This window comes from Pongo abelii, chromosome 6 (genome assembly GCF_028885655.2).
Source record: "Pongo abelii isolate AG06213 chromosome 6, NHGRI_mPonAbe1-v2.0_pri, whole genome shotgun sequence".
In the NCBI taxonomy this organism is placed as follows: Eukaryota; Metazoa; Chordata; class Mammalia; order Primates; family Hominidae; genus Pongo; species Pongo abelii.
In genome coordinates, this window is record NC_071991.2 from 154,864,614 (window position 1) to 154,886,881 (window position 22,268).

The window sequence follows — 22,268 nt, forward strand, 5'->3', positions numbered from 1 at the left end:
TCAAGTAATTCTCGTGCCTCAGCCTCCCGAGTAACTGGGACTACAGACACCCACCACCACGCCCGGCTAATTTTTGTATTTTTTGTAGAGATAGGGTTTCGCCATGTTGGCCAGGCTGGTCTCGAATTCCTGGCCTCAAGTGATCCGCCCGCCTCGGCCTCCCAAAGCGCTGGGATTATGGGTGTGAGCCACAGCACCCGGCCAGCAAGCTATGAATAGGCTTAAATTAATAAGTGTGACTCTGATGCACGCTAAAATTTGAGAATTACTGGACAATGGAAATATAATAGGATTGCCAGTTAGTGTAGGGCTCACTTGACGTTAAAATCATAAAGTGAAGTGAGACCAGCCATGTGGGTTACTTGTTTTTCTACACCCGTAAACAGGTGTGTGGGTCTGACTAGGATGTAGAGTCAGATTTAACCAGGGGTGGGGTTTTTTGCCAAGTGACTATAATAAAGGGTGAATTGGTTGCAAGTTCAGAGTGGTTACAAGAGCCTGCCTTTGAATCTAGGCTGTTTAGAGAGGAAATTAATCCATGAATGGAGATTTGAGGGCAAGGGAAGCTGGACAGGAGAGGAGACCTGTGAAGTCGAGGTCCTTCAGGGAGTCAGTGTAGGGGTGGTTAAAGCGAAGATCAGTGGGGCTTAGTTATCAGTAATGCCACTCGGAGGACAGAGCTGAAGGAATTGGTAGCTAAGGTGGAGTTGACGGACAGCCAGGATGGTAGAATGACAGTCAACTGTGGGCCACAGATGTCACCAAAAATTATCACCAGAGTGTGTTGGACTCCCAGGAGCTAAAATCTTGAGTTAAGGGGCAGTGACTGAACCCAGGAGAGGTAATGGATGTTCAAACCCAGTGCATGAGATTGAAAGCCAGGGATTTCAGGGGGAGGGAAGGGAAGGATGGTCTGGAAGTGGCAGTAAGGAGCACAGGTGGCCTACCTCCCTTCTGTGCCTGGTGGTTCAAGGGTGCAGAAGAGACCACAGCTACTCACTCAGAGTGCTCTGAGGATCACAGAGTGCTCGCTGCAGGGCATATGGGAAAATGGACTGCTGAGTGTCACAGCATAGTCAGGAAAAAATCCCATCTTAGCTATGAGACCAGGAGCACAAACAACAAAAGGAAAAATGAACTGGACTTAAAAACGTTTGTGCTTCAAAAGACACCATCAAGAAACTGAAAATACAACACACTGAAAGAGAAGATACTTGTGGCATATATATGAAGGACTGCATGATAAAAATGGGCGAAGGATCCAATTGGACATCTCTCCAGGGACTGGCAGCAAGCAAATGGGCTGTTAGCTCATGCAAAGATGGCCAGCATCACTAGTCATCAAGGAAGGGCAAAGCACAGCCACAGGCTGCCGCGCACACCCTGAGTACGGTGGGAATCAAACCAGGAATCGCAGGGTTGGTGAGGATGTGGAGGAATCAGTCCTCATGCATTGCCAATGGGAATGTAAAACAGTGCAGCCACTTTGGAAAAGTTTAGCAGTTCCTCAAAAGGTTAATTACCTTTGGACCCAGCAAACATATATTTACGCAAAAACTTGCACACAAATTCCCACAACAGCATTATTCATAATAGCTAAAAGATGGAAATGACTCAAAGGCCCATCAGCTGACAAATGGGTAAACAGAATACAGTTCATCCATACAGTGGAATATTACTGGGCCGTGAAAAGGGGTAAAGCACTGACACATGGCACACATGGATGTGCCTTGAGAATGTTCTGCTCGGTGAGAGAGAACAGATGCAGAAATCACCAAAGACATGATTCCATTTATATGAAATGTCCAAAACAGGAAAATCTAGAGACAGAAGGTGGATGAGTGATCTCCAGGGCTGGGAGGAACCAGGAGTGGCAGCTAAGGGATGTGGAGTTTCTTTTTAGAGTAATGAAAATCTTCAGAAATTGATTGTGGTGATGGTCATACAACTTTATGAATATAATAAAACTTTTGAATGTAAGTTATGTGGATGATATCCCAGTAAAGCTGTTACAAAGGAATCGTGCGGTAGGTAACGTGGTGACTGAGAGAGCCAGTGTCACAGAAGTTAGAGAAAGCAGCAGTCAGTACAAATCGGAGTTCATAGGTGCTATCGTTCTAAAGCTGGAAGGAGTATAGCGATTAGAGCATGAGCTCTTGTTAGGGAGACATAGTACCTGATGGTAATGAAATCTTTTATCATCAAAGGCATCAGTATCCTCAAATTTCTCAAGAAGTGGCTTGACAGATTCTAGTCTGATATCTTATTCTCCTATATGGCAAAAGTAGAATTTTGAAACTTGAAAGATGTTTTCTTCTAATTGTTGAAAATAGTTCTTGGTTATGTGGGGTACCTTGAGACTGGGCCTGAGTTTTTTTTGTTGTTTTTTGTTTTTTTTGTTTTAATTCCTACTGTCTTTCAGAAGCAGGAGTGTAAAACTGTCCTCAGATGCTCAGATGTTTGCTTCTCGTCAGTGGAAGTGGGAATATGGGTTTGCTACTTTGGCAAACTTCCTTGTTCATGAAGATGTTTTTTATCTTCTAGAAATATTTTGGTGAGCAGGGTCAGGGGTTTCTGTGTTTTGGAGCCTGAACCTGGAAGCCATAGAACTAGAAGTCGAGGAAAAAAAGGAAGGGTCAAGCCAGGTCTGGTGGCTCAAGCCTGTAATCCCGGCACTTTGGGAGGCTGAGGTGGGAGAATCACGAGGTCAGGAGTTCGAGACCAGCCTGACCAACATGGTGAAACCCCGTCTCTACTCAAAATACAAAAATAAGCTGGGCGTGGTGGTGGTTGCCTCTAATTCCAGCTACTTGGGAGGCTGAGGCAGGAGAATCGCTTGAAACTGGAAGGCGGAGATTATGGTGAGCCGAGATTGTGCCACTGCTCTCCATCCTGGGCGAAAGAGGGAAACTCCATCTCAAAAAAAAAAGGAAGAGTCAACTCCAGGCCGCTCAAAATGTATCACGTTGTGGCTCGATCGCTGGAAGCCACTGTGAGGAAAATAGGACAGGAGACGTGCATGTCTCCCCCATCCCCCATCCCCTGTGCCCTGCAGGGCTTCTGAAGTGAAAGGAGAGTTGGAGATGAGAAGGGCAATCTGTGCAGGCTTTCCTTGTCTTTACGAAGTGCCAGGGTCTCACGGAAGAAAAGGTACAAGCACTGTGAGGCCTCGGCAGCTCTGCGTGCTGGGGATTTGGGCAGCCTCTGTAGAGAAGTAGGAGTGCAGCACTCGTGTCCTGGTGTGGTGTTTCAGGATTTGCAAGGCAGAGTTGCTCTTTTTCTCTGAGTAACAACTAGTGGGCTCTGCTCAGTTATCCGTGGTAGACATGTGCTGAATCAGGAGTGAGTTCACCTCAGTTCACATTTAGAGATTGGCTTTAGGGCACCTGCCAGTGGAGTATTAGAGTGAGGCCCACGGCCTGGCCCCTCCCAGGGAGCTTGGTGTCCTCCTGCTGCTGTTCCTGCATGTGAGGTGCAGGGGACACTGGGACAACACGGATTTTTTAGTGCCAGGGTAGCTGTGTAGACCAAGTGTTGCAGGAGTTGACGGTGTAGAAAGCTCTCTGGAATAGGATTGTGAAGATCTAGGACTTGAAATGGGTGTTGACGTATACATGATCTGAAACCCACAATCCGAAAACTCTTAACACAAGAATGAAAGGATTTTTTTGCAAACAAGTACATGAATGCAGAATTCCAGTATGTAATGTGGTCCCTGACATATAGTTGGCACTTAATAAATGTTTGTTACATGAATGGGCACCATATGTTGTATTTGGACTCTTGCATTAAAGATGAGGTATGTTGCCAGGCACGGTGGCTCACGCCTGTAATCCCAGCACTGTGGGAGGCCGAGGCGGGTGATCACCTGAGGTCAGGGGTTCAAGACAATCCTGGCCAACACAGGGAAACCCTGTCTCTACTAAAAATACAAAAATTTGCTGGGCATGGTGTGCGTGCTTGTAATCCCAGCTGCTTGGGAGGCTGAGGCAGGAGAATCGCTTGAACCCAGGAGGCGGAGATTGCAGTGAGCTGAGATCGTGCCATTCATTGCACTCCAGCCTGGGCGATAGAGCAAAACTCCGTCTCAAAAAAAAAAAAAAAAAGAAAGATGAGGTATATCTCCTGCCCCCTAGGAGCTTAGAGTTAGTTACACAAGCCCGTAGTGGTCACAGTGACTGAAGGGACTTCGTTTTTCAATTCCAACCTACGAATTCTGAAGCACAATTATTAAATAGCGTGTTGCTATTAGTATACATTCTTATTTTATGTTTCTTTTTTGTTTTTTAAATTGTGTGGTTAGTATGACTTGAAATAATTAAAATTATTATCTGCTTGCTCAGTTAGGATGGCTTTAAAGCAAGACATCATCTCTTATATAGTTTTTAGATTAAGTTATAAATGTTCACTTTAGAGCTGCCTGAAGATTGATAGAGATGCATTTGAAAAGCATTATTTTTTTTATTGATTCTTAATGTAGTAAATTACTGAAGTTATTTGGCGGCAAACAGAAATGGCCTGTGATGTGGTTCACATTTATTCTCCTGATAGAGCCACAATTTGCATTAATTGCGTCGAGACTGCACTCACTTATATTAAAAGGCTTCTACTATAATTAATCCTTTTTATTTCAAATCATTTTGGCACAATTTCTAGCTATAAACATTCATAAAAGACAGACAGTTGAAAAATTCGTTACAGGTTTTTTCCATATACCTATTGCTATTTTTTTCATGACAAGTAGTTATTGATATGCTTCTAGGAACAAGTGTGGTACAGCTGGCTGAGAAGGCCAGTATGAAAAATGCTAAGTGGATTATTTTGCATAAAAAATAGGCAGTTTTTGAAGTTGTATAATTAACCTGTGTTTAGAAAATACCTTGATTTATGCTTACATTTGTATCTCAGTTGCATACATTATGGAAATTTAATTTATAATCCATTTAGCTGATGCAATCATAGTTTTTAGTGCCATCATTTATTAGTGCTTGTATATTAAATGCTCTGAAGGTTTAAACCTGCCTTATGTAAAAAATTATACCTATGCATTTACATTTTATGAGTCACAGTGGGATTTCTGTTTAAAATTCAGGTAGTTCTGATATATTTAACTAGTTTCACTGGTTTATTGTTACTAATGCAGAAATGGCAAACAGTGACCTTATATATTGAACATCAAATGATTTACACTTCCAGTTTACTTTTAAAGTCCACTGTACAAATGAGGGCTTTTCTTCAGCCCCTGGGATCAATCATGTAGTTGTATGCAGAGTGTTCCCCTTGGCTTTGAACGCGTCATTCATTTCCAAGTGATGCCATTTATCAGTGCTCCAGGTTCCTAGGATTAACCATCCTTAACTTTAAACAAACTGTGACTTTTCAACACAACTTTCTTTACCTTATCAGGAGATGATGACTATGTGCCTGTTGCCATTTTATTCATTCTCTCATTAAGAAACCCTTTTTTGCTATCTTTTCAAAATTAACTGGGTAATCATTAGTCCTCAAATCAGAAATAAAAACACAAGGACATAATACTTTGGTTTACCTGGCAGAGGCCAGCCACAGTCTTCTGGAGGGGATGTTATGCCAGCTCTAGTTATCAGACATGTGCCTGAGCTCCTTAAAAACAGCATTCTTTGGTCAGGAGTTCGAGACCAGCCCGGCCAATATGGTGCAACTCTGTCTCTACTAAAAATACAAAAATTAGCTGGGCGTGGTGGCGCATGCCTGTAGTCCCAGCTACTCAGGAAACTGAGATAGGAGAATCGCTTGAACTCGGGAGGCGGAGGCTGCAGTGAGCCAAGATCGTGCCACAGCACACTCCAGCCTGGGCAACAGAGGGAGACTCTGTCTCAAAAAAAAAAAAAAAAAAAAAAAAGCGTTCTTCACAATGTCTGTCATTTTCTGAAACAAAAAGCCAGTGGCACTCTAGATATTTGCTTTTGGGAAAACCTCAACAGCTATTTTCTCATTTCCTCCAGTCATATCAGTGGACAAGTCCTTAAAATGTGAATCTCAAGGGGTGTCTGGGCATGCCCTGTTGGAGTGTGTAAGTTCTGGAGTACTTATTTAAGGATGCGCATTTTATAGACTACACATACGAAGTAGATTATTACTAAATACGGTAACTGGCTGGAACCTATAACTAAGCAAAGGACTCACTCCCCACAGGAGCAGTGGCTTACAGTTGAAACGTTTCTCCTTTGCTGGAAGCTTGCAGAAGCAGTCCCAGCTCTCTGGAAGCTACTTACTCCCATGTTATTAATTCACACAGATCTCTCTAATATTTACAGTGCATAATATGGTTGGGTGATGGCCTCTAGGTTGGAAGGGTGACTTCTGAGTTGACTGTCTCATGGATGAATGACTACCCCATAAAGTTTTGTTTTGATTTTGGTATTCCCTGGGTAGCACGATGGCATTTGAATCTTAAAACAGTAGGATAAAGAGAGTCTGGGTCTATCTTAGCATCTCCTGCAGCACAGCTCATAATAGTCATTTGCAAGGTATGGTTAGTCCAGCCTTCACCTTCCCTCTCTCTGTCCTTCCTGCCGTCCCTCATTCTCGGGCAAAAATTCCAGTGCTGCACCTCCAGACAGTAGGAAGGCCTGTGACTGCCTCTGTTGAGAGGATTTCTTTCTCTAAAACTAGGCCACCTGTTCTCCACACCCCCGGGGGTAATTAGACTACCTCTGTTTGACCTGGGAAAATAGGATCACTGTAAATACACATCTCTCTGAAGACTGGATGTTTTCTCTTTTTTTGAGACGGAGTTTTTGCTCTTGTTGCCCAGACTGGAATGCAGTGGCACAATCTCGGCTCACTGCAACCTCCACCTCCCGGGTTCAAGCGATTCTCCTGCCTCAGCCTCCCAAGTAGCTGGGATTATAGGCATGTGCCACCACACCTAGCTAATTTTTTTTTATTTAGTAGAGACGGGGTTTCACCATGTCGGTTGGTCTGGAACTCCTGACCTCAGGTGATCCAGCCGCCTCAGCCTCCCAAAGTGCCGGGATTACAGGCGTGAGCCACCGCGCCCGGCCCGACTAGATATATTCTAACACCAATGGCTTTTGTAGAGGAAGTAGAGATTTCTTGTTTACTTCTACTCCTTTACCTTAAGTTAAAAAACTGTCCAGATGGACCACATGGAAACAAGATAACTTATGTCTAACTGCATGCCTAGCACAGTGCCTGGCACCTAGTACCTAATAAGTGCTCAGGGAATGATAACTGTCTCTATTGTCTTTATTAGAAAACTTTTGGCCGGGCAGGATGGCTCACACCTATAATCCCAGCACTCTGGGAGGCCGAAGTGGGCGGATCACCTGAGCTCAGGAGTTTGAGACAAGCCTGGCCAATATGGCAAAACCCTGTCTTTACTAAATATACAAAAATTAGCTGGGCATGGTGATGGGTGCCTGTAATCCCAGCTACTGGGGAGGCTGAGGCAGGAGAATCGCTTGAACCTGGGAGGCGGAGGTTGCAGTGAGCCGAGATCACGCGGCTGCACTCCAGCCTGGGCAACAGAGCAAGACTCCATCTCCAAAAAAAAGAGCATAAGTAATATTTCTTGACATGTGAAAATCAAATGAAACCCAAATCTGGAACATAGCCACCGTCACTCATTGACACATTGTCCGGCTGCTTTTGTGCTGCAGGGCAGAGTGACATGCGGTTACGAACTGGGACCCCAAAAACTGTGCTCAAATCCTAATACCCCATCCTGTGAGCATGGCCCTGTTTGGAAATAGGGTCTTTGCAAAGTTTAGGTGAGGTCATCTCATCTTAATCCTCCTCAAGTTAAGATGAGGTCATAGTAAATTAGAGTGGGTCCCGAAATCCAGTCGCTAGTGTCTTGATAAGAGAAAGAAGAGATTCAGACCCAGAGAGCACACAGGGAAGATATCTGTGAGAAGAGACAGGAAAGTGGGTAAGGGAGCCACAAGCGAAGGCCCATCGAGGGTTACCCTGAGACACCAGGAGCTGGAGACGCAGTGAGGTCTCCTCCCCTGGATCTTGGACCTGTGGCCTGTGGAGCTGCGAGGCTGTGAGTTCATGTGGTTTTCAGTCTCTCAGTGTGTGATCATTTGCTGTAGCCACCTCAGGAGACTAACAAACCTGCAGTTCCTGAAGGATTCACCATCCTTCTGTTGAGGAGAAGCATTTGTTGGCTTCTGTCTCACAGGAAGGATCTGGCTCTTCATAATTCCACGATTTCGCCCCTAGGTGGTCTGTTCCAGAGTTCTCCGCATGCTTAGTGCGTGCATTGAATGCCTGCACGGGAGCCTGGAGCATGGTACTTGCCCACTGAATATCAGCTTCAATCTTCGGTACTATGAGGAGAAAATGCCTGCTCTCTTAGGATTGGGTTTAATATGAAGTTGAGCATATGGCTCTTTGTTTGTAGGCTTGTGTATTCGATGCTAACGTTGTCACTGTTCTCTTTTGAAGGCTCTCTATGAGAACATGCTGGTGGAGCTGCCCTTTGCGGGCTTCTTTCTTTCCAAGTTGCTTGGAACCAGTGCTGATGTGGACATTCACCACCTTGCCTCCCTAGACCCTGAGGTGTATAAGAATTTGCTCTTTCTGAAGAGCTACGAAGACGATGTGGAGGAGCTTGGGCTGAACTTCACTGTGGTGAACAATGACCTGGGAGAGGCGCAGGTGAGGGGTCAGGAGCAAGTAGCAGTATCTTCTTTTGTGTGGAAGTCCATTTGTGTTACAGTGTTTGACTTCCGCACATTTTAGTTACAATGACTGTGGCTGTGAGTTAGACGTCGAAGCATGTAGCTCCGAAGCACCTTAGCCCTGGCCTCTGAGCTGAGTGCAGTTCCTGCTCCCACGCGTGAGGCCTGTTCCTGCCCGGCAGCCCCTCCTGCGGAGCTCCACTCTCGAGGCTGCGGCCCAGGCTTGCTGCTTGTCTGGCTCTTCCTGGTGCTGGGGGTGGCCGTTCAGCAGCTTCCCGGCAGGACCCCTTGCTTAGTCCTCGCTCCTTGCCCATTCAGAGCCACCTCAGCTGCTCCAGCACTATCTAGGGGGTGTGTTCATTACCCATCTGGTTACTTTTGTTATTTATATCCTTTTTAAAAAAGAAAAAAGAAAGGTCTATATTAGAGATTCAAACTGATTTTCTTAATAACAGCTTTATCAACATGTAACTCACATACCATAAAATCTGCCCTTTTTAGTACATGATTCAGTGGTTTTTAGTATATTCATAGAGGTGTGCAATCATCATCACCCCAGCCAATGTTAGCACATTTTCCTCGCTCTACAGAGCAACCGTGCACCCATTAGCAGGCTCCCCGACCCCATGCAGGCAGCCACCAGTCCACTCTGTCTCTGCATGGGCCTGCTGTGGACACTTCACATGGATGGAGTCTTTTTTTTTTTTTTTTTGAGATGGAGTTTCACTCTTGTTGCCCAGGCTGGTGTGCAGTGGCGCGATCTCGGCTCACCACAACCTCCACCTCCCGGGTTCAAGTGATTCTCCTGCCCCAGCCTCTCGAGTAACTGGGATTACAATGCGCCACCACGCCCACCTAATTTTTGTATTTTTAGTAGAGACGGGGTTTCTCCATGTTGGTCAGGCTGGTCTCGAACTCCCGACCTCAGGTGATCCGCCCGCCTCGGCCTCCCGAAGTGCTGGGATTACAGTAGGCGTGAGCCACCGCGGCTGGCCCGACGGAGCCTTTTACGTGGTCTTCCTTCACTTGTAGTTGCATGGATCAGGACTTCATTCCTTTTCTGGCCAAATGATATTCCATTATATGGATATACCACAAGGTCTTTACTGGTTGATGGACATTTGGGTTGTTCCTATGTTTGGGCTATTAAGAATATTACTGTTACAAACATCCACGTACAGCATACTAAAATAATTATTAATGAGTTAGTAACATCTGGGATTTGCTTCAAATACACTCTGAGCATCCATAATCTGAAAATCCAAAATGTTCCAAAATCTAAAACTTTCTGAGTGCTGACATGAAGCTCAAAGGAAATGCTGATTGGATCATTTCAGGTTTTTGGATTAAGGACTCTTACTGATAAGTATAATGCAAATATTCCAAAATTTGGGGGGAAAAAATTCAAATCCAAACACTTCTGGCCCAAGTATTTCACTCAGATAAGGGATACTGACCCTGTGTGGTGAGAACAGGGGCAGGAAGTGGGGCTATCAGTGCCAGAGACTGGCCGGGAGGTGTGATGCCTGATGAACTGGCTGTGTGGGGTTGGGAGCTCACACACTGTTCTGTCTACTTTAGCGTATGGGATTTTTTTGTTGTTGTATTGTTTTGAGACAGGGTCTCACTCTGTCACCCAGGCTGGAGGAGTGTAGTGATGCAGTCTCGGCTCACTGCACCCTCAGCCTCCTGAGTAGCTGGGATTACAGGTGTGCACCACCAAACCTGGCTAATTTTTGTGTTTTTTGTAGAGACAGTGTTGCCCTGTGTTACCCAGGTTGATCTCGAATTCCTGAGCTCAAGCGATCCTCCTGCCTCAACTTCCCAAAGTGCTGGGATTACAGGCTTGAGCCACCATTCCTAGCTAATTTTTGTATTTTTTGTAGACATGGGTGTCTCCCTATGTTGTCCAGGCTGGTCTCAAACTCCTGGGCTCAAGTGATCCTCCTGCCTCAGCCTCCCGAAGTGCTGGGATTACAGGTGCAAGCCACCATGCCTGTCCAAGAGCCATATTTTATTTGGTTACAACTTATTTAGTTGCTTTTGTTTCTGCATATTTTTCCATACCATAGAGCTGAATTTTCACCAATGCAAACTTTAGATAATTTGGTGGGGGCCGTTACTGTCATTAGGAAGTGCTCGACATCCAGTGATGTTGCTTGCTGCTGTGGCCTTGCGCCACCTAGTGGCCTGATTTCTAAATGGCATAAAAGCCTTCGGACGGTGAGTGTTGTAGTGACCTGCCTGAGGCCTTTGCTAATGCGAGTATTTCCCATTTTTCCTTCTGAAATAAATGTTAATAGTGAAACGTCGCATATGCAAGAATTCCATTAAAGCACTGCCGATAATACTGGAATCTGTTAAAAGCAAAAGTTGGAAGTTAAGATGTTCCAATTATTCATAGAAATTCCCACTGAGTTAAAAAATTATAGATAATGTATGAGAATAATTATACTAAAGAGCCTAATGAGAAAAATTAAGCAATTCACTAGTGAAGCACCTAATTTAGAGGGAGATCTTAAGGATTTCTGTAGAAATAAATAGGTAGTCTTCCATACAAGTTTTTAAGTTTATAAAGTATGATTTAAAGACTTGTAATATGCAAATACTTTATTGTGTCAGCAGGTTATGTTAATTAATCATCCCTTTTAAAATATGGTGCTGCTCTCAAATTTGTTTTCTTCAGTATAATCAATTTGGCTGTTAATCTGTTTAATGGTGACCATGAAATTTTAGACGACTAATTTACATAGAACTCTTTCTAGCAGAAAATGCTAAGGGTTTAAGAAGGACCCACAAATAATCATCTGTTAGGTAGAAAAGATTGGACTTGAGTCACAACAGCTTGGTTCAGGTCCTGGCTTGGCTGCTTTTCTGTGAGGCTTAAGGAAGTCCACAAGACCCCTTCCTCATCTCAGACGGGGCTGTGAGTGCCGGAGGATGAAATGAGCTAATGAAAGTAGGTCATGTACGGTGGTGTCTTGTGGGGCTTTATGGATTCCAAGTGAAAATAGACCTTCTGGAGGAGCAGAGAGGACAGCTCTTGGTATCTTGCTGTCCTGAGAACTGCTCCAGTTAAATATATTTGTATTTAGAGGAAATTTTAAATATGTCCCTCAGATCTGAAATTTAGCACTTATGTGACATGGTTTTTAAGTACACATAGTTGTTTGGGCTTAGCCTGAGAGAATTTTAAATTAAAAGTAGTGTAACCGTTTAAAAGTTATTAGAGGGCCTGGGCACAGTGGCTCACGGCTGTAATCCCAGCACTTTGGGAGGCCAAGGCAGGCAGATCATTTGAGGTCAGGAGTTCAGACCAGCCTGGTCAACATGGTGAAACCCTGTCTCTACTAAAAATACAAAAAAATGAGCTGGGCGTGGTGATGTGCACCTGTAATCCCAGCTACTCGGGAGGCTGAGGCACAAGAATCACTTGAACCCAGATGGCGGAGGTTGCGCTGAGCCGAGATTGCTCCACTGCACTCCAGCCTGGGTGACAGAGTGAGACCTTGTCTCAAAAAAAAAAGTTATAGAAATGTCAGTTTTTTCTGATCAGGCAAGGTAATTGGGAGCCTTGGAAGTTCCTTTAACTGATAACTTCACTGGTCCTTTGTCTTCCAAATCATACAAGTACATCATCATTTATTACCTGCCTCTAATCCATTTAAAGGAAGGGGTGGTATTTTATATATTGAAATATAATAGCTAGCCTCCTGAGGCTTGGTTAACAGATGGACTGTCAGCTGAGTACAAGCAAAGGAATTAAGGTAATGAACACAATCTTTAATCAGAATGAAGACAATGGAATTGAAAGCCCATTCTTAGGCTTGATGGTTCCAAACCTTAGGAAGTGAATTATTGAGAATAATTGAATCATCATTTAAAATGTGAAACGTTAAAAGAAGCAGATCTGCTAAGTTGAACGTTCAAGTTCAATTTGAACATTCTATATAAAATGAGAACCAGCAAACGACTCTCCTGTAACCATCAGCTGTAGGATGACTCAAGTCAGGCTCTCTAGCAGATTTGTGAAACAATCTTTCTGTAAACGGTAAGAGACTGGGACATCAGTGCCATTGCCCAGAGGCAGCAGTCTTGTCTGTTACTCTGGGAATATTAAAGCTACCAGGAAAACTGAAGGCTGTGAAAAGAAAAGAATGGAAAGGTAGGGAAGCTGAAATGTCTTTGTTCATTTATTTTGAGCTTATTTTATATTTTCTTTGTCCACAGTATAGGTTGCCCTCATCTAACCCCAGGAATGCAGTTGGGGTGTTTTTGTTGTTTTTTTGTTTCGTTTTAGAAATATAGGTGGGGGTCTTGCTTTATCTCAAACTCCTGGGCTTAAGGGATCCTCCTGCCTTGGCCTCCCACAGTGCTGGGATTAGAGGCGTGAGCCACTATACCCGGCCTGTTTTTTTTGTTTTCTTAATAAATACTTTTTAAAAATTTTTTTATTTAAAATACACTCTTTATAAATTATGATTACATGTTTATATTGTATTTTGCTCGTGTACTGTTTTGTATTTATGAATTCATATAATCATATAATCACATATAATCATATAATCACAGCAATTCCAAGTCAGACAAACAAATATCACCATTTTATTAATGGCCAGAAGTTTTAAGGTGTAAAGTGACTTGTCTGTCATACAAGTGGGGGACAGTAAGATCCAGGTCTGTGTTTCCGCTATGTTGCTTTTCTCATGAGCACTCTTGTGGTGTTTATGGGAGCCCCACGTTATACCTGCAAATTCTGTGAGTGTAGCCATGTACTAATAAAAAGTGTTCTTACTCACTCTGTTTATATACATAAGAAATTGGCTGATCTATTATCACTGATCGTTACCACCACCCTTTGCATCGTAATTAAAGTGCTTTATAGTAATGGCATTGTGGAAGCACACAGGTAAGTGTGTGCTGCTTATATGGATGAAAATGAGAAATCACTTTACTACAGCCTTTGCGTTTCCTCCAGAATGAGTCGCTTTTTCTCTTCTGACTTAATGGTGATTGTTTGCTTCGTATCTTTGCCCTCTGTGATTTCTCATTTTTATTTAAATAAAATTGCCATGGTGACATTGCTGCACAATTCCCTAGTGCTTTGGAGGAAACATGGATGGTTAGTGATCTTAAAGACAGAATAAGGTGCTGGGCTTCGGAGACTCTTCCTGGAGGGGCATCTTTGCATCTGTGCACAATGGTGTGCATACTTGGGTACTGTTTCGTATTTAGATTCTTGTTCACAAAGCATCAAGTCCTATTTCCTTAAAACATTTGTTTCTTGCTTTTTTTTTTTTTTTTTAACCTATTATCATACTTTGAGGATTTTGAGATCCTTATGTTTCGTATTTCCAGGTAGTTGAACTAAAATTCGGTGGGAAAGACATCCCTGTCACCAGCGCCAACCGGATTGCATACATCCACTTGGTGGCGGACTACAGGCTGAACAGGCAGATCCGCCAGCACTGCCTGGCTTTCCGACAGGGCCTTGCCAATGTTGTCAGCCTCGAGTGGCTCCGAATGTTCGATCAGCAAGAAATTCAGGTACCCTACCTGCTGACTTTCTGGGACACGCTTGTCACAGGAAATGAAAAGGCTTTCTTAAAATTTACCTCAAATGTTATTATTTGAACTTTTTTCCTTAGGTATTAATTTCTGGTGCACAAGTTCCCATAAGCCTAGAGGACCTAAAATCCTTTACAAACTATTCAGGTATGTTATCACTACTAGTTATTGTTTCTGAAAATGTTGCAGGTGGTCATATTTCCAAAGTAATTTTTATTTTATGTTAATTAATTTATTAATTTATTTATTTTTTCAGACTGAGTTTCACTCTTGTCGCCCAGGCTGGAGTGCAGTGGTGCAATCCCAGCTCACTGAAACCTTTGCCTCCCGGGTTCAAGCAATCCTCCTGCCTCAGCCTCTCGAATAGCTGGGATTACAGGCACCTGCCACCAGGCCCAACTAATTTTTGTATTTTGAGTAGAGACGGAGTTTTGCCATGTTGGCCAGGCTGGTTTCAAACTCCTGAGCTCAAGTGATTCACCCGTCTCAGCTTCCCCAAAGTGCCAGGATTACAGGCGTGAGCCACCATGCCTGGCCTCAAAGTAATTTTTATTGTAATCTTTTGTAGGGGTAATTTACATGGTTCAAAAACAAGATGACTGAGTGCAGTGGCTCACGTCTGTAATCCCAGCCTTTGGGAGGCCGGGGCAGGTGGATCACTTGAGCTCAGGAGTTTGAAACCAGCTTGGGCAATGTGGCGAAATCCCATCTCTACTAAAAATTAGCTGGGCGTGGTGGCATACACCTGCAGTCCCAGCGTGGTGGCGCACACCTGCAGTCCCAGCTACATGGGGTGCTGAGGCAGAAGAATCACTGGAGCTGGGAGACGGAGGTCGTGAGATCTCAGTGAGCCGAGATCATGCCACTGCACTCCAGCCTGGGCGACAGGAGTGAAACCCTGTCTCTAAATAAATAAATATATACATGCATACGTACATGGGCAAAAAAAATTAAACAGATGTTTAACATAAGAAGATAGATAAATGGCCAGTAAGCAAATAAGCACATGATACGATGTTCAACACCATTAGTCATTATAGAAAAATGCCACTTAATTCCAAATGAGATAACCCCACATACCCACTAGTTGTCTACTGGGGTGCAAGTGAGAGCTTTTTGAGGAAACGGAAATGTTCTAAAACTGGATTGTGCTGATGGTTGCAAAGCTCTAAATTTACAAAAAGTCATTTTTACATGTGCCTGTGTGTATCCATACGTATGTATCTCTTATCTGTAGTTTGTATTGCCCTACATTTGAAGTCTAATCTTTATGTAAAAGCAAGTAATGCCTAAGGTCACGTTGTCCCCCTGATCGGGTCATAAGTTTAAGGAAATGAAATCAGTCTGACCTTTCCTTTGCCAAGAGATTGTCTTCGGTTGTTTTCATTACCCATCTGCACTGAGGGCTTGCTGCACCTTTAATAATCTCAGCTATGCCAGTAAATAGGTTTAAAATATTATATTCATTTTGGTGCCGATTACTGCACTTAAGATATTTTATTGGTGTTATTTCTGTAGTATATTAACAATGAGGGAACAATATATAGCAATTATTTTAGGTTTAGGGAGCACTTTACTAGATTAAAAGCTGTAAGTGGCAGACATTACATTTTAGAATAGTGGTCTCATCATATAGTGAGATTGGTTGTTAGCCATGGTATTAATATGGGAATGATAATAAGAAGGAAAAATGATAAAATTAATTTAGACACCAAATCATGCTGGGAAAACACCCAGCTGCATTAGTACTAGACACCCATTGTCTGTCGTTTTAGATGTGTGGCCACATGCAAACCCCTTCTCTGCAGTCTGCTCAGCGGTGGGTTTGAACTGCATTACAGTTCTTCAAAATAAGGCTCCTTTGCAGTAGCTTTTGGTGCCCGCATTCATCTTTATAGTTACAGGGTGATCCTTATTCTAGCTTTTTATTTATTTATTTATTTATTTATTTATCTATTTATTTATTTATTTATTCATTTATTTTGAGGGCGAATCTTGCCCTGTCACCCAGGCTGGAGTGCAGTGATGCAATCTCAGCTCGCTGCAGCCTCCGCCTTCTGGGTTCAAGCGATTCTCCCACCTCAGCCTCCCAAGAAGCTGAGATTACAGGTGCGCGCCACGATATCCGGCTAATTTTTGTACATGTGGTAGAGACAGGGTTTCACCATGTTAGCCAGGCTGCTCTCGAACTCCCGACCTCAAGTGATCCGCCAGCCCGGGCCTCCCAAAGTGCTGGGATTACAGGTGTGAGCCACTGTGCCTGGCCCTGCTTTGACCCTCCTTAAGTTGCTCTCCCCTTCTTGCACTTTGCCCATCGCCTCCACATAATTGGTGGTGGGTGGGGCGGGGGCGGGGGGAGGCAGAGAATTTCGCTTTTGCATTTACAATGGGTCCTTCATATCTGTGGGTTCTGTCCACATCCATGGCTTCAACCAATTGCAGATTTTAAATATTTGAGGAAAAAGCAATGGTTGTGTCTGCACTGAATGTGTGCTAAACAATGTAGTGTCACAGCCATTTACATAGCCTCTGCATTAGATTAGATTGTACCAGTGCTCTAGAGATCACGAAGTGCACAGGACGTACAGGTGATACACAGATGCCATGCCGTTTTATAGAAGGGACTTGAGGATCCATGGACTTTAGTATCCGTGAGGGTCTGGACCAATCCCTGTGGGTCCTGAAGGGTGGGTGTGCTTTGCATTTCATAAAGCATGTGTTCATTTTGCCATAGGAGGCTATTCTGCAGACCATCCTGTTATTAAGGTCTTCTGGAGAGTTGTGGAAGGGTTCACTGATGAAGAAAAGCGCAAACTGCTGAAGTTTGTAACAAGCTGCTCTCGACCCCCTCTCTTGGGGTTTAAGGTACACAACTTTCATGACATTTGCTTTAAAGACCACATCATAATAAGAAAGGCAGCAGAACATTCAGTAGGGTTAAATGAAGTCCTTTTACATACACTTGTTTTTATCTTCAGCTAGATTTTTAATTAAGTACTAGTTATGATGTATATATTTTGGTGCTAGTTTTATTTGGGGTTGCTTTTTTTGTTTGTTTACAATAACCTATTCATATGATAGTTGTCCATTGTGTTTATGATTGCCTGTGAACAAACTCTGCATTTGGAGGGACTATTTGCAATATTAATAATGAGTCTCATAAATCTGTAACACATCTTGGGCTTTTTGCTACTGAACTGAAGCAGGTACAACATAGAGATGTTGATGGAGTGTATATGCTACTGAGCCTTATTTTACCACTTCTGGAAATTAATGTTGATCTTACGTAATTTGGCTTATTTTTAGCAATTGAAATCGCCTCAGGCAGGTGGATCATTTGGAGTCAGGAGTTCGAGACCAGCCTAACCAACATGGTGAAACCCCTTCTCTACTAAAAATACAAAATTAGCCGGGCATGGTGGTGCATGCCTGTAATCCCAGCTACTTGGGAGGCTGAGGCAGGAGAATGGCTTGAACCCGGGAGGTGGAGGTGCAGTGAACCAAGATTGCGCCATTGCACTCCAGCCTGGGCAACAAGAGCAAAACTGTGTGTGAAAAAAAAAAAAATCCCAAATAGACTAAAACGGAAAATCCCCTACCCCAGTCAAGACCCTGCACAATCATAATTGAGTTATACCGTGGAGAACACTTTGAGCATCCATGAGACAGTCTTCCTATTTTTTTATTTTTCTCAATGTTCTAACATATGTGAAATTTAATTGATTTTTCCATGATAAGTGTTTTTGAAGTTGTTATATGTTAGACATCCAGTTTGGAAAAATCATCTTAATGTTTAGGCTTTCCGGTTAGCTTAGTATGCCTGGATTTGCCAGGGCTGCCAGAATTAATGTAGACTTAAAGGAAGAGAATGTCTTTCAGTTGAAGTACTATAAATAGCAAAGGCAGGCAGGCATAATTTTAAAGTTATGAAACTCCTTAGTGCCAGATTATTGGAGAAGAATAACATCTGCTAAAGCTAATTAAAGTTTAATATGTTTAATAAATGTGATTGTTACAGACAAAAAATCATTAAAGTGCTGTAGAAAATTGTTAAGTTACCATCAGGCCACATAATAAATTAATGATTTTTCTCACTCTGAATTAATGCAAATTCCCGTTGTACTGTATTTAATTATGCACAAAATGGTGCCCTTGACTCAGATTTCAGTGAAGAACTTCATTTTTTTTTATTTTTAAGTCTCCAAGTAGGAAATTCAATTAGCGTTATGAAAGAAACACTAAAATGTGGCATTTAATTGCAAAATATATTTTAAGCTTTTCATTTATCCAGTGACTTTGCCAGCAGTCACTGACCCCTTCATTCAGAGATCCTTTTCTGTTTCAAAAATGCAATGCTTCCTTTTTAGTATATTCAAGCATTTGTGAAAATTATTGCCCTCATGTATTCAGAATGCTGAATAATAAGTGTAATAAATGTTCTTTCTGGTTCTCCTTTGGTTCTCATTCTAACATTTTTATGAGAGATTTAAAGGAGCAAATAAACTATAATTAGAAAAAAAAGACAATGGATTTTAGCACATATTATATGCCACATATATATTTTTTAATGAAGTTTACATTTAACAGTAAAGAGACCTACAAAGATCAGTAATAAGAATCATGTAAGTCTCTTCATAGCTTTTTTTTTGAGATAGTTTCGCTCTTGTTGCCCAGGCGGAGTACAATGGCCCATCTCAGCTCACTGCAACCTCCACCTCCTGGGTTCAAGTGATTCTTCTGCCGTGCCTCCCGAGTAGCTGGGATTACAGGCACCTACCACCACCCCCAGCTAATTTTTTTGTATTTTTAATAGAGGCAGGATTTCACCATGTTGGCCAGGCTGGTCTCGAACTCCTGACCTACGGTGATCCACCCACCTCAGCCTCCCAAAGTGCTGGGATTACAGGCATGAGCCACCGTGCCCGTCCTCTTCATAGCATTTTGTGGGCTGTGCTCTTACTAGTTTTACCCTTAACATAAATTATATGCTAAACTCAACATATAATTGAAACAAAATCCAACTGAAACGTGGGTGTGGCCAGTCGGGTGCCTGTTGTGCTTTGTGACAGCTTCAGTGCTTCCAGAGGTTTCCTACAGAATGGGACATTGCTCTAGTTTGATTCACATTTGACTACAATGGTTAGAAGGTAATTACCTTTTCTATTTTTTTAATTTTTTTAATTTTTTTGAACATAAACTCAAGATTGTATTGTCTTCATAATAAAACAAAAGATGACACTTAGAACTGGGTCTCTTGGCCCTTCCTCCTCTTCTGTCCTCCCAGTTCAGAATGCTCACATCTCTTTATAGCCAGCATTCTCTTAGATCTGCACCTATGCTCAACGCACTCAAGCCTCAGCACAAGCTTCTTCATAGTTCTAGCCTTTTCCCGGAAAATCAGCTTAGTCTGCCCACCGTAGCCTCTCTGCTTCCTATCCTAACGCCACCTTCCCCGGGCACCTGTCCTAACGCCACCTTCCCCGGGCACCTGTCCCAACACCACCTTCCCCGGGCACCTGTCCCAACGCCACCTTCCCGGGCACCTGTCCCAACGCCACCTTCCCCGGGCGCCTGTCCTAACGCCACCTTCCCCAGGCGCCTGTCCTAATGCCACCTTCCCCGGGCACCTGTCTTAGCGACACCTTCCCGGACATACAGAGAATCCTTGCCCTTTTGTGCCGTGTTGCTTTGTGGGCTTGCCACACTTATAGAAAGTCGAACGGGGGCCGGGTGTGGTGGCTCACGCACTTTGGGAGGCTGAGGCGGGCAGATCACCTGAGATCAGGAGTTCTCGACCAGCCTGGCCAACGTGGCGAAACCCCATCTCTACTAAAAATACAAAAATTAGCTAGGTGTGATGATGGGCACCTATAGTCCCAGCCACTCGGGAGGTTGAGGCAAGAGAATTGCTTGAACCTGGGAGGCAGAGGTTGCAGTGAGCCGAGATTGTGCCATTGTACACCAGCCTTGTTGAGAGAGCAAGACGCCGACTCAAAAAAAAAAAAAAAAAAGTCTAGCAAGTTTTAGGAACATTCACCTTGTGGGAGCGCTGTTGGCACAGGAAGTACATTTTTTTATATTGGATTTTTTTTTTTTTTTACCTTTCAGTAAAAGTAATGTTTTCATTATAGAAAACTGGAAATTGTGATCAAGTATAGGAAACCTATATTTTCTCCCATTCTAACCATTTTTTTTTATGTTTCCTTCCTTTTATTAGTATGTGTTTTATCGACATACATGAGTGTGGGTTAATGTAGGTATGCATAATTTTTTCTGTTTTTGGTAGAGGTAGGGTCTTGCTCTGTTGCCCAGGCTGTCTCAAACTCCTGGCCTTGAGTGATCTCCCACGTCAGCCTCCCAAAGCACTGGTATTACAGGTGGGAGCCAACATGCTCGACCTGTTACACACACACACACACACACCTGGTATTACAGGTGTGAGCCAACATGCTCGGCCTGTTACGCACACACACACACCTGGTATTACAGGTGTGAACCAACATGCTCAACCTGTTACACACACACACACACGTGGTTACAGGTGGGAGCCAACATGCTCGGCCTGTGACACACACACACACCTGGTACTACAGGTGGGAGCCAACATGCTCGGCCTGTGACACACGCACACGCACACACACCTGGTACTACAGGTGGGAGCCAACATGCTCGGCCTGTGACACACACACACACACATACAGCTGGTACTACAGGTGTGAGCCAACATGCTCGGCCTGTGACACACACACACACACACCTGGTACTATAGGTGGGAGCCAACATGCTCGGCCTGTGACACACACACACACCTGGTACTACAGGTGGGAGCCAACATGCTCGGCCTGTGACACACACACACACATACACCTGGTACTACAGGTGGGAGCCAACATGCTCGGCCTGTGACACACAAACACACACACACCTGGTACTACAGGTGGGAGCCAACATGCTCGATCTGTGACACACACACACACCTGGTACTACAGGTGGGAGCCAACATGCTCGATCTGTGACACACACACACCTGGTACTACAGGTGTGAGCCAACATGCTCGGCCTGTGACACACACACACACACACCTGGTACTACAGATGTGAGCCAACATGCTCGACCTGTTACACACACACACACCTGGTACTACAGGTGTGAGCCAACATGCTCAGCCTGTTACACACACAGACACACACCTGGTATTACAGGTGTGAGCCAACATGCTCGGCCTGTGACACACACACACACACACCTGGTACTACAGGTGGGAGCCAACATGCTCAATCTGTGACACACACACACACCTGATACTACAGGTGGGAGCCAACATGCTCGGCCTGTGACACACACACACACACACCTGGTACTACAGGTGGGAGCCAACATGCTTGATCTGTGACACACACACACACCTGATACTACAGGTGGGAGCCAACATGCTCGGCCTGTGACACACACACACACACACCTGGTACTACAGGTGGGAGCCAACATGCTTGGCCTGTGACACACACCTGGTACTACAGGTGGGAGCCAACATGCTCAGCCTGTGACACACACACACACATACCTGGTACTACAGGTGGGAGCCAACATGCTCAGCCTATGACACACACACACACACACACACCTGGTACTACAGGTGGGAGCCAACATGCTCGATCTGTGACACACGCACACACCTGGTACTACAGGTGGGAGCCAACATGCTCGGCCTGTGACACACACACACCTGGTAGTACAGGTGGGAGCCAACATGCTCGGCCTGTGACACACAAACACACCTGGTACTACAGATGTGAGCCAACATGCTCGACCTGTTACACACACACACACCTGGTACTACAGGTGTGAGCCAACATGCTCGGCCTGTTACACACAGACACACACCTGGTATTACAGGTGGGAGCCAAGATGCTTGGCCTGTTACACACACAGACACACACCTGGTACTACAGGCGTGAGCCAACATGCTTGACCTGTTACACACACACACCTGGTAGTACAGGTGT

The 22,268-nt window shown here is 44.0% G+C and overlaps 1 protein-coding gene across 3 annotated transcripts in view; it reads left to right on the top strand.

Annotated features, from left to right (window-relative positions):
• The window catches only part of UBE3C (ubiquitin protein ligase E3C), a 129,519-nt gene that overhangs the window by 101,722 nt on the left and 5,529 nt on the right, over window positions 1-22,268 (top strand). For all 3 annotated transcript variants that reach the window (XM_024249660.3, XM_024249661.3, XM_024249663.3), the window contains 4 exons: window positions 8,458-8,670; window positions 14,052-14,240; window positions 14,342-14,408; window positions 16,996-17,126. In XM_024249660.3, coding sequence (XP_024105428.1) covers window positions 8,458-8,670; window positions 14,052-14,240; window positions 14,342-14,408; window positions 16,996-17,126 — 600 coding nt within the window. The remainder of the gene's footprint in view (window positions 1-8,457; window positions 8,671-14,051; window positions 14,241-14,341; window positions 14,409-16,995; window positions 17,127-22,268) is intronic.